Source organism: Oryzias latipes, chromosome 14, assembly GCF_053564925.1.
Source record: "Oryzias latipes strain Hd-rR chromosome 14, Olatipes_Hd-rR_3.1".
NCBI lineage: Eukaryota > Metazoa > Chordata > Actinopteri > Beloniformes > Adrianichthyidae > Oryzias > Oryzias latipes.
Window position 1 is genome coordinate 6,847,866 of NC_136250.1, and position 16,018 is coordinate 6,863,883.

At 35.7% G+C, this 16,018-nt stretch overlaps 1 protein-coding gene and 2 long non-coding RNA genes across 4 annotated transcripts in view; 2 read left to right on the forward strand and 1 right to left on the reverse strand.

The window, feature by feature from the left end:
* gabra6b (gamma-aminobutyric acid type A receptor subunit alpha6b) overlaps positions 1–6,820 on the forward strand; it is a 43,265-nt gene extending 36,445 nt beyond the window's left edge. For both annotated transcript variants that reach the window (XM_023962604.2, XM_023962605.2), the window contains one exon: positions 1,055–6,820. In XM_023962604.2, the coding sequence (XP_023818372.1) occupies positions 1,055–1,067 (13 nt within the window). In that variant the 3' untranslated portion in view covers positions 1,068–6,820. The remainder of the gene's footprint in view (positions 1–1,054) is intronic.
* A 6,613-nt stretch (positions 6,821–13,433) lies between these two features.
* Positions 13,434–15,144, reverse strand: LOC144983746 (uncharacterized). The gene is made up of 3 exons (XR_013647537.1): positions 14,706–15,144; positions 14,270–14,323; positions 13,434–13,629 (listed from the first exon to the last, which is right to left on the reverse strand). It is a non-coding gene; the product is annotated as an uncharacterized LOC144983746 (long non-coding RNA).
* On the forward strand, positions 14,334–15,375 carry LOC144983749 (uncharacterized). Its single transcript, XR_013647540.1, has 2 exons — positions 14,334–14,482; positions 15,180–15,375. It is a non-coding gene; the product is annotated as an uncharacterized LOC144983749 (long non-coding RNA).
* The last annotated feature ends 643 nt before the right edge of the window (positions 15,376–16,018 follow it).

Sequence of the window (16,018 nt, forward strand, 5' to 3'; positions counted from 1 at the left end):
AAGTGCAGTCTACCACATCAATGGGCTACCTTTACATACTTGCCCTTATACTAAATTTCCTTATCAAGTCCCTTCCAAATTGCTCTCTCCATGGTGCAATGCATGCTCTCTGTTTCTGTTTGGACAAGGAGGAACAGATCAACAGGCTTAGTGGAGTCTAACTAGCCAAGCTTTTTGTATTAGTCATCCAAATTGTACAGACCAAAGGTTTTGTCCTTCAACAAAGCTGGAAGAAACTACATGGACTCTGTGGATTTCTACAGACACTTGAACAATTGCAGCATTACAGAAATAGGAAACCTGTCCAATAAGAAGGGATGTGACCAATAAAATGTCACATTTGTTCTTTTAGTGAATCATCAGCTTGATAAAACCACAAGCTGTGCATTTAAAGGACTAAATCTTAAATGTCATCATGTCATTGCCAACATAAATATTTTCCCTTAATCTCTCTTGTACTACATCCAAACACAAACACTGATTTGGATACCACACTTTGTCAGTAAAAAGGTCTTGATATTAAATTTTGATTAACACAAATGATAGCCTTGTTTGCATTTCACATGTTTGCACAGTGTCAACTCTCAACCCAAATACCTGCTCACCTTTCTACCATCCAAAATAGAGAAGCACCCTGCATGTTTCTGCCAGCAGCCATGTAAACTCAGTAACAGGAAATGACTGTCAGTGCTGTCAGGAGCGTCTCCTCTTTTAACACATCAGGATGTGGAGGTGTGAACCACCTTGGTGAAGTTCATGCCAGCCTTTTAACTTAGTTCTTTTTTTTGTGTGCATGTGTGTGTGTGGACGGTATTAGCTGTAAACAAAATAAAGCCTGGAAGAGCAACTCTGAAAGTAGCTATATAATAGTAGTTATATCACACAAATGTATGTTTGTTTAAATGAGCTGGCAGATGTTGAAGCCTAAGACATGTAGTAGGTGTGCATGTGTGGGAAGAATACTTTCATATGCATTATGCCTTAAAATAACAAGGGAAATGTGTCTTAACTTTATTTACTAATTAACCTTTTTCTTTTTCTTCTTGCATTGCAGGGACACCATCTAAGAAATTGTCTTCCTGGAAAATGTTTATACGAACTCTTATGAATACAAAAAACACATACAGTCACCTTTATGCTATATATTCACAAATTAAAATAGCAGAGAGGTGTTTGCCAGGCACTATTTTTGTGCTGCCTTGGTGTACTGAATTTCTTTTTAAGTTGTCCCACAAAAGGGAGTAGCTCCTGCTGCCAATTTGACCAGGGAGCTCAAATCCATGCAAGTCTCCAACTTTGGAAGAACTTCAAACAACCAGTACTTTTATTAATTACACTTCTGCACTGTTGAGAAAGAGGACCTACATTTGAGGACCTTCTTATTTTTTATAGCTATTTAAAATTGTGTCTATCTTGTGTTTTCAGTATGTTTTCTTGGTGAATGGGACATTGCCTGTCAGGTTGTATGTTCTCTTTTTCTTTGTTTCCTTCAACTGTAATGTGAGCATGCATTTTCAGGCATTAGTGTGACTTGCATGTGCACTGGACATGGTGCATTCCCTTTTTTTAGGTAGAACATGAATAAGGAAACTGTGTTGCGGCTGCATCTGTTGAAGCTCAGTAACGAAAGGTTCTGCAAAAATGTATTATCAAATTTGTATTTGTTTTTAACCTTTTTTTTATTATTTGTTTAGGCTCTGTAGTAACGTACATTTTGTTTGGAGTTTACAGAGTGGGAATGTGTACATGTTTTTTATAGTAAATTTCACAAAAAACTGTGGCCTGCAGGAACATTTCCTTTCACATGTATATGCAAATATTTACATGTAAAAGCTGAAACATGTGCATACAAGTCTTTAAAGATTGGAGATTTTCATGATGAAGGGATTAACATATATGTCCCAGATGTCCTAAAGACAGAAATAAACTTAAGCCTCTTTCAGACGTGCACTTTTCTACATTGAAACTGACGTCAACTGATCATGTTGGCTTCGTGTCAGTTCATGTTATCAAGTACAACCTGAGCAGAAATACACAAAAGGTAATCCTAAATGGTAAACACTACTTAAAAAATTATTGTTGGCTGAGAATGGACAGGTATGTAGTCGTTAACATCGGAGGACAGACAAAATCTATGTTTTTCTTTCATGGTCTTGGCCCAATAGGGGTGAAACGACTTAATGGATGAATCCAATTAAATTCCCACAATCCAACCAGATCTGTCTGAGGCAAGTTGTTAATCTTGTTTACATGTTTGTTTGTACACATTTAATTTACACTTGTTTATCTTGGAACAAGTACAAGGAATCTGGAAAACTTCACCCCCACTGTTTTATTACCCAGGTATTTATAATAATAATAATAATAAACTTTATTTATATAGCACTTTTCGAAATCCAGATTACAAAGTGCTGTACAGTTAATATGAGACAAAATCAGTGTTAAAAACATTTTCCAGTATGGAGAAATAAAACCAGCACACATATGAGATGGTGATAGTGGTTAGAATCAATAAAATAGATAAATCAGTCAAATCAATAAAATCAAGAAAACAATGAAATCGATAAAATCAATAAAATCAATAAAATACAATGTTTAGATTTAAGAACCAATAAAATCATTAAAAGCACGCCTATAGAGGTAGGTTTTTAAAAGAGATTTAAATACTGGTAGGGACCCAGCGAGCCTGATCTCTTCAGGGAGACTGTTCCAGAGTGTTGGGGCTCTTACAGCAAAGGCCCTATCTCCCCTGGTCTTCAATCTAGATTGTGGGACTGTTAAAAGGCCTTTTGCCAAAGATCTAAGATTGCGACCAGGTACGTAAGGAGTGAGGAGATCGGCTATATATTTAGGGGCCAGACCACAGAGTGCTTTAAAAGCAATCAATAAAATCTTAAAATCTATTCTAAAACGGACTGGGAGCCAGTGCAAAGACGCTAAAACTGGAGTGATATGGTCTCTCATTCTGGTTCCAGTTATGAGTCTGGTGGCAGCATTTTGGACTAACTGGAGTTGATACACACTCTGCTGTGAAAGGCATGTGTAGAGTGCGTTACAATAGTCCAAACGGGAAAAAATGAAAGCATGAATCACCATCTCAAGACATTTTTTTGATAGGAGGGGGGTTATCCTGTATAACCTATGTAGTTGCCAGAAACAAGATTTGACCACTGATTTAACATGTGTCTCCAGATTAAGATCAGTATCAAAAATCACCCCCAGATTTCTGCAGCTTGAAGAAACATTGTTCGATAGAGACTCCAATTTCGAAGCCACACCATGTCGGGCCTCAACTGAACCAAAAATAATCACGTCAGTTTTGTCCATGTTCAACTGCAGAAAATTTTGGGCCATCCAGGTTTTAATATCAGCAATGCGGCTGTTGAGATTATTTAAAAGACCAAGGTCACCAGGTTTAAAAGATAAGTACAGTTGAGTATCATCGGCATAAAAATGAAAATTAAGGTTATGTTGGCGTATTATCTCCCCCAGTGGTAACATGTAAATTGAAAATAGCAGAGGTCCCAGTACCGAACCCTGGGGAACGCCACATGTCATTTTCACCTTGGATGAGCAAGAATTGCCGATGAAAACATTAAAAAACCTGTCCGATAAATAAGAATAAAACCAGTTAAAAACTGTGCCAGAAAAACCAACCCAATATTTTAAACGTTGTAGTAAAATGGAGTGGTCCACTGTATCAAATGCTGCACTGAGATCTAAAAGAACTAAAATCGATATTTTTCCTGAGTCTGCAGCCATTAAAAGGTCATTCATTACTCTCAGCAAGGCAGTCTCTGTGCTGTGGTTGGCCTTAAACCCAGATTGAAGGGTCTCAAATAATTTATTTTTATTTAAAAAGGAAATTACCTGCTCAGCTACTAGCTTTTCCAGGATCTTAGCCAAAAAAGGTAGTTTTGAAATTGTCTGAGTCACACTGGTTGAATTTTTGGCTGAAGATGTCCTGTATCGATTTTAGGTCCGTGAATCGAACCAAATGGGACAGTTTAAAATGAATCAATATTGACTACAACTGGCAACCACAAATTATGATATGTATCAAAATATTATTAGCCATTTTACCTTTGAACCCCTCAAACTCACAGTTGATTGGCGAGTCTAAAAATCCAAGATGGAAACTTTGGAAAATGCTTCAACATTTTATTGAAGCACCACAGCGGAATGGTTGGGTTGGATGATGCTCTTGTCATAGTGTAGCTAGCAATTGGAAAATCATTTGGTTATATGGTTTCAGTTGATGACTTGGTTGATAACCTTATCCAACCATATGCAGCTACTTATCCCTTGTGCTATCCTAGGCACTTTAACATTGGGAGTTGGGTCATCTAGACCAGTGTTTTTCAACTTTTATTGAGCCACGGCACACTTTAACCTTGACAAAAATCCCGCGGCACACCAGCATCCCAAAAAAAAAAGAAGCAGAAATTCATGGTCTGTATTGATCGACAGCCCCCCCCCCCGCCGCAATCTCACGTGGATTTTTATGATAATTGTAGAAGTAGAAGTTGCGGCTGTTTTTTCTAAGACATGAAATAAAAGTTAAATTAGAAAATTTAGAAACTGTTTGTTTGTTGTGGTTTCAAGACGTTTCACAAGGTCGACTCAGTATGCGCTGTCCCTTTAAGCCAATGCATCATGGGAGATGTAGTGTGAAAACGGCAGAAAAAGGGCAGAAAGACTTGCGTCTCTGAGCTTCATTGTTTTGTTCACTTATCCACGGTCTGATACCGGATTCTGTGGAAAGCTACACCGCTAAAGACGAGCTTTAGCTGGTATTTATGTTAGAACTGAGCGACTTTATCAGCAGAATTAAGAACAAGGAAGTGAAGACTTTAAGCACTTCTGATTGGTCAGACTGATGACATGTGATTAAGCCTTCAAGAATGATTGGCGGAGACAATTAAAGGGGCGGGGACTTTTCCGCAAACTGCTATAGCTGCAGGTACATCGCGGTACCGTCATAATTATCAAAATGTCTTTAATAGAATTAAATAAACACAAAGAAAAAGTAATTTTAAGATCTTTTATATTCCTAATTACTCAGTGTTTTATCAGGGCCTGTTTGGATGATCAAAGAGCTGAAATCCTGGAGATGGGAAATGTTGTTAGTGCAGTTAATGAGGGCAATTTCCCACGGCACACTTGACCATCTCCCACGGCACACTAGTGTGCCGCGGCACACTGGTTGAAAAACACTGATCTAGACCCACTAGACAGTGCTCTGAATCTTTTTTCTTCAATGATTTGTGATCTTCACTGGTGTCCATGGATTACATGAAATCTTTCCACCTTTATCCACCTTTGTCATGGTAGGAATAACACGTCAAAGTAAGGGTGGGGTCATCTAAGATAGCACAAGGGTTAAAACAATATTGTAGACAAGAACAAAGAAACATGTTTGTGTTTTTGATAAGTTCCCATGAGTCCTAATTGTGATGAGTTTAACTTATCAAGTGAAAATTGCTTTGTTCAGACTCATTTTTTTTTTATAACATCTTTCCATTTTTGTACTCTTTTTCTAAGTGTTTTAGGGTATAGAGGGCTCCAGTGTAATGGTGACTGGTTCATTTCAAGCAAAAGTCTTATATGTTGAATCACAGAAACAGACAACAAATGTGCTCACCTGACATCGGGACTCAAACCACTGACCTTCCATTTTATAGAAAGACCTGCTTCTACTGCAACCATGAACATCCTATGTTAAAGGAAGGAAGGAAGGGAAGCAACAAAGAAAGCCAGTCACCCCATAAGCTACTTTTTTGCTTCCTTCCACTATATTGAATTTATGAAGCCTGGCAATAACTTCTTTTCTCCAGGGAAGATTTGTCTTTATAGACCAAAATCATTTTTATTGTTTCTATTTATTGTGGCATTTTTAATTGAAGTTAAAGGATTCCTGCGCTGGTTGCCAATTATTTTTTGAGATAACGGGCAATCCTAGCAGTTTTCATTAAAAACCGAAAACCCAAAATTGAATCCATCATTGTCAATAACAAAGAAAGCCAAAATCATTTATAATCCAGTTTGTGCGGATTTGCATAGGATTATAAACAGTTTCCATTTAAGTGAGAAGGATAACATGTGAAGCCCATGTGGTTTCTAAAAATAAGGTAGTGTGTTTACTTCTTGGTGTCATCCATCATAGAGGAGCATGTTCTCATTAAAGGATGTTTTTTTCTATATAAGAAAAGCACCATCTTGAATAGAAAATAGGAACAAGTTCAGAGTAGCTTAGCTGTTGTCTTCGCAACAAAATCATTGTTTAATATATTTACATAGTATATATTTTTAAAGTCTTAACAGAATGGGATACTTTGGTTTAGTTACCATGCAACTAGATACCAAAATGAAACGACTGAATAAATTTAAGAAATATGCAATAAAATCAGAATGCAGTGCAATTAGGGGGAAGCATAGCTTTGACTAACTTTCTGTACATTAGCAGCTGTATAGCATCAGTATATGCAACAATGTTTTAAAACTGATTTCATGTTATCTAAATACAACGTATGTTTTAATATGCATGACAAGAGAGATCCTAGTTGATCTATGTATTAATAAAAAACGTTTTTTTTAAGTTGAAGCTTATTTGAAAACACACAGAACAAAGTCTAAATGCAAATTTAACTTGGGCTTTTGTGCTTCTTCAGTGGACATTGAATTGTGTCACTATAACCTTATGTTGTACAAAAGATTATAGAAGACCACTTGTTGGATGTACTCTTTTTTTTTCTTTAACGTGCATAAAAAAGACCAGAAAGAATGTTGGTATCAAAATAAAGTTTCCAAGTTTCTTGTTTTCTTGCATTGTCATTGAGGTTCTGTATCCTCCTGTGTGACATTAGAAAGCCTATAAACACACACATCTTCTAAGCTGGTGGTTCTACCACAGTCCACCCACAAAGAACTAATGATGGCTCCATGCACTGGAGAAACTGTTTTCTGTTTTCAGACTTGTTATTTTGAAATCTGTTTATGAATGTAAGCAGGTTGTTTGATAAATTAAAAAAAGGATCTCTCAAAATAAGAAAACAGGGCACACAAATGACCAAAAGTGCAGTGCCGGTAATTGTTCATCAATAATTTTTATTATGAAGGGATAATTTTACCAACAAATCTGTCACTTGTTATTTGCCAAAATGTTATGGTTACACTATTTTTCCAGCACTCAGGTGTTTGTTAGAATTTTGATTACATTGGATTTCTATCCAAAGTAAGTTGGTCGGACTGGTTTTAAGGACAAAGTTTCATGTTTGTTGATTTTGCTTTGACTTAATTTATTCTTGCATCCTTTCCTTCCTGTTAAAGTAGAAAGATCTCATGAAATATGGTACGATCTTGAACAATCCACCAATTTCTGATGTTCATACACATTTTGGCAACATAGCAGTAAGAAGGCAAAGATATGGCTGCCAACTTGTTATATGTAATCAAAAAAAGATTCTACCAAAAAATAAATAAATGACTAACTTAAAAATTCTCAACCATCAAGACATGTGCAAAAAAAAAATGCAAAAGCACAAAACAGTTGCAGCTCTGATTGTCATGACTCGCTATTCTGGACAGACCCAGACGCTGGAACCCGGAAGGAACACAGGACATTGAGATGGTGAGTAAAGAGTTGAATTCCTGAATGGCATTCGTAGGTAAGTAGCTGAAGGAGCACAGGTATGGCATCAATGGTGGTTAGGTAGTGAGGCTAAGGCTTGAGGCCAAGGTGAGGTTGAAGTCTTGGCGTGGCTGGAAGCGTGGCTTGGCTGGAGTGTGACGTGGATCAGATTGCTCTTGGTAAATTGAGACTCAGGCGAACACTTGTGGTCTATGGTCCTGTAGGCGAGGCAGAGATACAAGATGAGTAAAAAGTGAGGGTTCACGAACATGGAGACTAAAACTAGAGCGACCAGGTCAAGCACCATACAGGGCAACAAACTGGCAATGAATGCTGGAGCTGGATCTCCATAACCCTTGTGCTATCCTAGGCACTTTAAAAAAAAAAAAAAAAAAATATATATATATATATATATATATATATATATATATATATATATATATATATTTAAATATATATATATATATATATATATATATATATATATATATATATATATATTTAAATATATTATTGAATAATTTGAATTTTCTTTAAAGTAAGAGTTAATCTCTGATTAACGCGTCTTTAACACATTTGCCACAGAAGCACATTAAACTTGCACCATCTCTTATGCCCAGTGGGGAAGAGAAAACAACTTGGATTTGATTTAGGAGCAAGACCTGGTCTTTGCTGTCTCCAAATTAGGGATTAACTATTCTCTGTCAAATGCAGATCTCCCCAAAAGAAAACTGCAATTTGCACAAGTTATTGTCAAATCTGTTTTCCAGTGCCTGTGTTTTCTGTAAAAATTCAAAAAAATACAAAGCAAATAAAAAAATCTAAATAATACTTTTCAATTATTTTTGTTAGGATTTGTTATTTAGTTAATTTCATTCGCTGCTTAGTTAACTAAATCAATTCTATAGGTAAGAAGGTATCTTTAAAGTTGCAAATTATACTAATACTAATACTAACTATACTAATTAATTGGCCTCTTGCATCACAGAGACGTCAATGCAAGATGTTCAATTTAATTACTTATTTACAGTTTTTTAAGGTATTTTTTAAAATTATTTACAGTGTTTAGCGTACTGTTGGTGTTGCAAGGCAGTGATGGAAAGCATTACCATGTTTACATTCACAGATAAATGCACAGGTGTTCAAATGCAAAGGTGACACCACCTATTTTTTTCTCTTTTTTTTATTTCAAGAGTATGGTAACAGAAAACACAAATGTCTACATAGACATCAGTTTAAATATATTAGGTATTTGTATTAATTTTGTTTAATGGAATTCTGCTAATTAGAATGATATTAGTGTAATAGATCAAGTTCTTTGGTGGTTTTGATATCAGTCTGGAAAAAAAACAATGGACAGTTTTGCCTGCATTTGGGCTGGTGAATTGGGTGGCGGCAGAAGACTGTAAATGTTGCCTCATGTGAGCCACTATAGCCAATCACAAAAGGGTACAGTGCCATCTGTTGGTGCATAATTTGAATCCACTCTCATCCCTGTAGCCTCCTATTGACTACCTCTCCCTCACCCCCACAGATCCACTGGCGCACAACTCCTACACACTGATTTACCATATGGTTTTACACATGTACAGCAACATAGACGGTTTGAGCAGAACACACTGCAAACACAAGACGTCCTGTGACTGAAATCATTTTTTAATTGTATTTTTTAAAAGGCAGACTGATGAGCTTTGACTTATTACATTTTCTGTTGCATTGTGGCATTACCTCCACAGCCTTTTATGGTGTGTTTTTTTTTTCTTTTTCCAAAAATCTAAGGTTTTGTTTATTATCCTGATAGTTAAACTGTAGAACTACTGTGTTCTCCAGCACATGCCAAAATCAACCCCTATTGGGGATGATGATGAAACAGTAAATAAAATATTAAAGTGATGTGCAGAAAATCTTCAACCAATATTTTGTGTGTGCCCAAAGAAATGACTGGAATCCCAGAATCCAGAATATGTGGTCTTTAAAAAAACAATCCTTCTTTGGTGCAGGATGTTGTCTAATAGAATTTTGTATGTCTTAAAAAAGTTTTAATAGTAACAAAAATAAAAAGCACAATTTTCTCAAACAGTCATTTTTATTAGTAATAATAATAGTATATTGGTAATGAAATAAAATCTTCTCAAGGATTATTTCTATTAGTGTTGGATTTGTACAGTTTAACATTTACAGCAGATTCACTTTAACAATACTTTTGTTCTTTTAAAGCATTTTATCCTCTAAAGAAGACATTTAAAAATGAAAACTAAACAAAAAAGTACAAATTCTTTGGATTTGACAAATCTAAAATATAAATGATTAGTAGGGCTGCAAGGTGGAACAGTGGTTAGCGCTCTTGCCTCCCTGCAAGAAGACCTCCGGTTCAGGTTCTGGCATGGGGACCTGAACCTGAACATCAATGGGGGACCTTTCTGTGTGGAGTTTGCATGTTCTCCTGTGCATGCGTAGGTTTTCTCCGGGGACTCTGGCGTCCTCCCACCATCCAAAAACATGCTTTGAAAGTTAATTGGTTACTCTTAATTGTCCCTAGGTGTGAATGTGAGAGTGCATGCGTGGGTGTGTGAATGTGGACACTCTACCCTGCGACAGATTAAGTGGCCGGGATAGACTCCGGCAGCCCCGTGACCCCGAAGGGAATAAATGAAAAAAGATTTAATAAAAAGTTTAATAAAGGTTGCCTTTTTCGTATCTATGATTGATAAACCTTGAGCTTGGGAAATGAGCTATAGCTAATATTTGATTGGTTAATTATGTCACCAATACAATGTCCAATACATCAACAATTTAATTACATTTTGCACCGTGTATCAATCTACCAGTAGTTCACATGGATTGTGAAGGTAAAGAGAGGTTTTTATTTAAAGATGGAATATTTGAGTTTCTGTTAGGTTGAGGTTTGGTCACGCAGTTACAAGCTAATTTCTCACCATTCAGTTGTGGATTCGATTTTTCATTCTTTTCAGCAAAGTTTATGCAGCTTAAACTTTTTGTGCAATTTTTAGTCGTCTCTATTTTTAATAGTATCTTGTTGCTGCTTCAGAAAATAAAAAGTAGAATGACAAAGAGGTTCTTCCTCAGTGTCCTCTGTTGGTTCTGAATGAAATTGTCTCAAATTATCGAAAAACATTTAGGTGCCGAAGACCCTTCTGAGAGTGCCTAAATGTGTTTTAATTACAGTCATAACTGTGATAATGGTTTCACAAATTTCACTTCAAAGCTTCTGTGTAAATTAAATGTACAACTTTGAGAGATCACTTGAGCCTGTAATGTTGCAACCCATGTCATCTGATCCTCCTCCAATTTCAAAGATATGTCCAATATAATGGAATAAGCAACAATAGGTGTACATTCATACACCTATCACTGATAGGGATTCATATGAAGATCATAGTGTCATTTCCTATGTGTTGCAGAATCTGCTGAGAATTTGTTAGGCTCATAAAAACAGTTTTGCTGATTTATTGTGCTAAATGAAATAGCATGAGTGAAACTGTAAAAATAAAGTTTGATTTTTCTAGTAACTAACTGTTCTTTAAAACTAATTTATAATAATTTAGAAATGCACGTGACTTTATCAACAGATGAGAAAACAGAAATCATGTTTTTGTTATGTATCCTAATTCCTGGTATGCTGCAATGTTTTTTTTTCTTTTTCATATAATGATGACTTAAAAAGTTAGGACAGACAGTAAGATTGCTTTGTAGGAAGTAGTGGCATTGTCTTTGAACAATGACATACAGTACAGAACAAAAGTTTGGACCAACCTTCCCATTCATTTGAATGGGAAGGTGTGTCCAAACTTTGAGGGGCTGTAAGCTAGCAGCAGAAAATATACGGGTAATTAGCTGGATAATGCAACTTACTCAGTATTTTTAATTTTGGCTAAAAACAATATAATCATAATTAAAAGACCACTGGTAACTCTTTTACATTGATCAAAAGATGACTGGAGTGGAACTTTCTAAAACGATTTATGCATACAAGGTAGCATTTACATGCGCATTGGAAGTAGCACGAGTGAGCAAATTATTCTAAGATGCGCATCTGTTTAAAATGATCCTCCAATGTGAAGAGTTTCACAATGGAGGATCGAGCGGCAAAGTGTCTAAGTGTGACAAGTAGAAGGATTCATCAACTTTTTACAGAAGTGCATAGACAACCTGGGAAAAGAATAAGTAGGAGAGGGACAAAGGGAGCATATAAAAAAGGAGGAGGAAAGTGAGCAGTCAGCTACAAAGATGGGGAGGTTAGAGGAAAATTAGGTATAAATTGAGAGGTGAATAGTGGGGGAGCCCAGTAGGAGTGAGATATACTGTGGTATGATAAACAGAGAGGAGAAGGTGTCATTGGATTTAGATAAATGATGAATAGATAACAGGAGTACCCGAGCAAAACCTCAGCTTTCTCGTGCTGACATGCCAACCTGGTCCTCAAGAAGAAATATAATGGCACTCTCCAGTCAATAACCCAGGATCATTGAATATCATTCAGAGAAGAAACAGTACCAGGCTCCCTCTTCCTCACCTCATAGAGCCATGGAAACACCTGCAGCTTTGTTTTGTGTGGATGTGGCAGCTGAATCAGATTTTGTTCCATCTCTTTTTTCCCCCTGAAGGATGTAATGTTTCACGCACAAAGATCTCCAGTAAATTATATAAAATAGCTGTTGACAGGAGATACGTGTTGATAGGCTGGCTTTTGGATTGGTTGGTCTTTTCAACTGTTACATAGATTGTCAGGTAACGCTTCCTTTTACAGTACAGTACTTACAGTGTACTTAATTGGTATTTACATGGTACTTATAGTGTAACTACTGGGTACTTTCAGGGTACTTACATGGTACTTTTTATGGAATTTACTGGGTACTTACAGTGTGTTTACATGGTACTTTCTATGGTACTTTACTGGGTACTTTCATGGTACTTTTTGTGTCTACTCTGTACTTACATGGTACATACTGTGTATTTATATGGTACTATTTGGTTCATACCTATGTGGTACATACTGGGTATTTATAATATTCTTACTGGGTATTTACATGTTGTGCAAAGGTGTCTTTTATGGTACTTACCACATGTAAGAACAAGGTAAGTACAAATAAAGTACTTTGACCTTTAGGTCTGCACTCGCTGCATGTTTCATGGTATTTACCATGAATTTACCACAGAAACTACCCCTTAAGTACACTGAAACTGTAACTGTAAAAGAAAGTCAGCCCTACTTCCACTCAACTACATGGTACTTTCATTCCTAAATACTGGGTATGTTCACTTGAATATTACTTGGTACTTACCCCTTAAGTACAATGAAACTGTAACTGTAAAAGAAAGTCAGCCCTATTTCCACTCTATTACATGGTACTTTCAGTAGTAAATGCTGGGTACGTTCACTTGAATATTACTTGGTACATACCCCTTAAGTACAATGAAACTGTAACTGTAAAAGAAAGTCAGCCCTATTTCCACTCTATTACATGGTACATTCAGTAGTAAATGCTGGGTATGTTCACTTGAATATTACTTGGTACTTACCCCTTAAGTACAATGAAACTGTACTGTAAAAGAAAGTCAGCCCTATTTCCACTCTATTACATGGTACTTTCAGTAGTAAATGCTGGGTATGTACACGTATTACCATCCCGTACAGTGTACATACACACTTGGTCTTCTGACCTCACCACATGAGACAATGCTAACCTGTTGGTAAAGGTAAAGTAACTACATTGTAAAAACATATTCTGGCCTGATTACTTCTTGTAACATGAGGCAAGTTTAAAGAGAAACAAGACAGCAGTGAAAACAACAATCTTTAATATGATACATGTCTGCAGCATACAAAGTGTCATCACAATGAAATAGGTTTTAAGTACAAAACAGTGCAAAGGAGAATTCTAAAAAACACATTATTGGCCTGAGGGTCGTGCTTTTTGTCCATCAAAATTCTTTCAGCAGAGTTTGGTAACGGTGCAGGACTTCTTCAGGGTTTGTAACTGCAAGAAAATTCACAATATGAGCTCAAGTGAACATAAAAAGCAGAACGGCTTTGATGAAGTACAAAATATATTTTACTTATTTAATCATTTCTGTAATGAGTTTGATAAATTTCTGTGAATTATTTTTCGCTTTGACTGTAATGCTTGAAATTAATCAATTATCCTCATTTATGAACATGACAATAAATTATTCACAACTTTATATTTTAGTTACATAAACAAGAACAACAAAAAAGAAATCAAAGAAAAAAAATCAAAATTGCCATAAAAAAATCTAATTTGTTTAGACAAAGAATGACAAAAGCAATGTTTTAATTGGCAATTGCTGTGTGTATTTCTTCTTTATAAATATTATTCGCACCTACTATTTGCATTAGCATGAAAAACATTGCAGTGTAAAAGAAAAGGAAAAAAGAAATAAATAGGCAATTTCAAATTCAACACAGTTATTCACAAAAATATGTTTTAATTTTCAAACAGTTACATTCACTGTGTTGGGTGGTATTGTATCTCTCTCATATTTGAAAATAAATAAATAAAAATAAAATAAAAACGGCGAAAGAAAAGAAAATGGGGAAAATGCAGTTAAACTCTTCATTAATGTAAATAATATGTCCACTTGGTGGATTTAACTTACTTTAGCTTACTCTTCTGTGGATTCGTCTGGAATGTCTTCTTCACCATAGCTGATCTAACTAAAGCGGTAAAAAGACGGAAGTACGTCATCATTATTTTAAATAAACGCCTTTCTTTGATTTTCCCAGAAAGACGTGCGCTCAGTCAAACGAGCACAGAACAACAGACTTTATCATTTAGGCTACGTGTTTGTTTTACAGGTGCCTCTCTCCTGGTAAGTAACAACAATGTTTGTAGATTTTCATTACAAACTTTGAAAATGTATACATGAAATAACTGAAATTATTGGAGTAAGGTAGACATGCTCTTACGTCACGTTTCAAACACAGAGATAGTGGCTTGAAATCACGAGGTTAGCTTCTTTATAAAGTTTGATCAGTTTAAATATTTGTATGTAATTTATCCAATATTTTAAAAATACAAAAACACTGGCTTACCTGCCAGATGAAGAGAAATTCAAACTGTTGCGCGCGCCTCGAGGCTCTCCGGATTAATCTGCACGTTCACTTTGGGGGTAGTTGTGCTGCATTCAAGTGCGCTGGGAATTTGCAACGTTACTTGCCCCGACCTAGTTAACAAAAACACACACTCGGGGTGTTTTTAGTATTAAAAGTAAATATTTAGCCTTGTTGTTTTACATATTTTCCTGACATTATATAATATATATTAAAACAAGTTCATTTTTAGAACAATATTTAAAAAAAAGTTAAGTTTTGAATAATTTATTATCATGTTTTTAAATGAGGATAATTGATTAATTTCAAGCATTACAGTCAAAGCGATAAAAAAATCATAGAGATTTATCAAACTCATTACAGAAATGATTAAATAAGTAAAATATATTTTGTACTTCATCAAAGTCGTTCTGCTTTTTATGTTCACTTGAGCTCATATTGTGAATTTTCTTGCAGTTACAAACCCTGAAGAAGTCCTGCACTGTTACCAAACTCTGCTGAAGAAATTTTGACGGACAAAAAGCACGACCCTCAGGCCAATAATGTGTTTTTTAGAATTCTCCTTTGCACTGTTTTGTACTTAAAACCTATTTCATTGTGATGACACTTTGTATGCTGCAGACATGTATCATATTAAAGATTGTTGTTTTCACTGCTGTCTTGTTTCTCTTTAAACTTGCCTCATGTTACAAGAAGTAATCAGGCCAGAATATGTTTTTACAATGTAGTTACTTTACCCTTACCAACAGGTTAGCATTGTCTCATTTGGTGAGGTCAGAAGACCAAGTGTGTATGTACACTGTACGGGAAGGTAATACGTGTACATACCCAGCATTTACTACTGAAAGTACCATGTAATAGAGTGGAAATAGGGCTGACTTTCTTTTACAGTTACAGTTTCATTGTACTTAAGGGGTAAGTACCAAGTAATATTCAAGTGAACATACCCAGCACTTACTACTGAAAGTACCATGTAATAGAGTGGAAATAGGGCTGACTTTCTTTTACAGTTACAGTTTCATTGTACTTAAGGGGTAAGTACCAAGTAATATTCAAGTGAACATACCCAGCACTTACTACTGAAAGTACTATGTAATAGAGTGGAAATAGGGCTGACTTTCTTTTACAGTTACAGTTTCAGTGTACTTAAGGGGTAAGTACCAAGTAATATTCAAGTGAACATACCCAGCACTTACTACTGAAAGTACCATGTAATAGAGTGGAAATAGGGCTGACTTTCTTTTACAGTTACAGTTTCAGTGTACTTAAGGGGTAAGTACCAAGTAATATTCAAG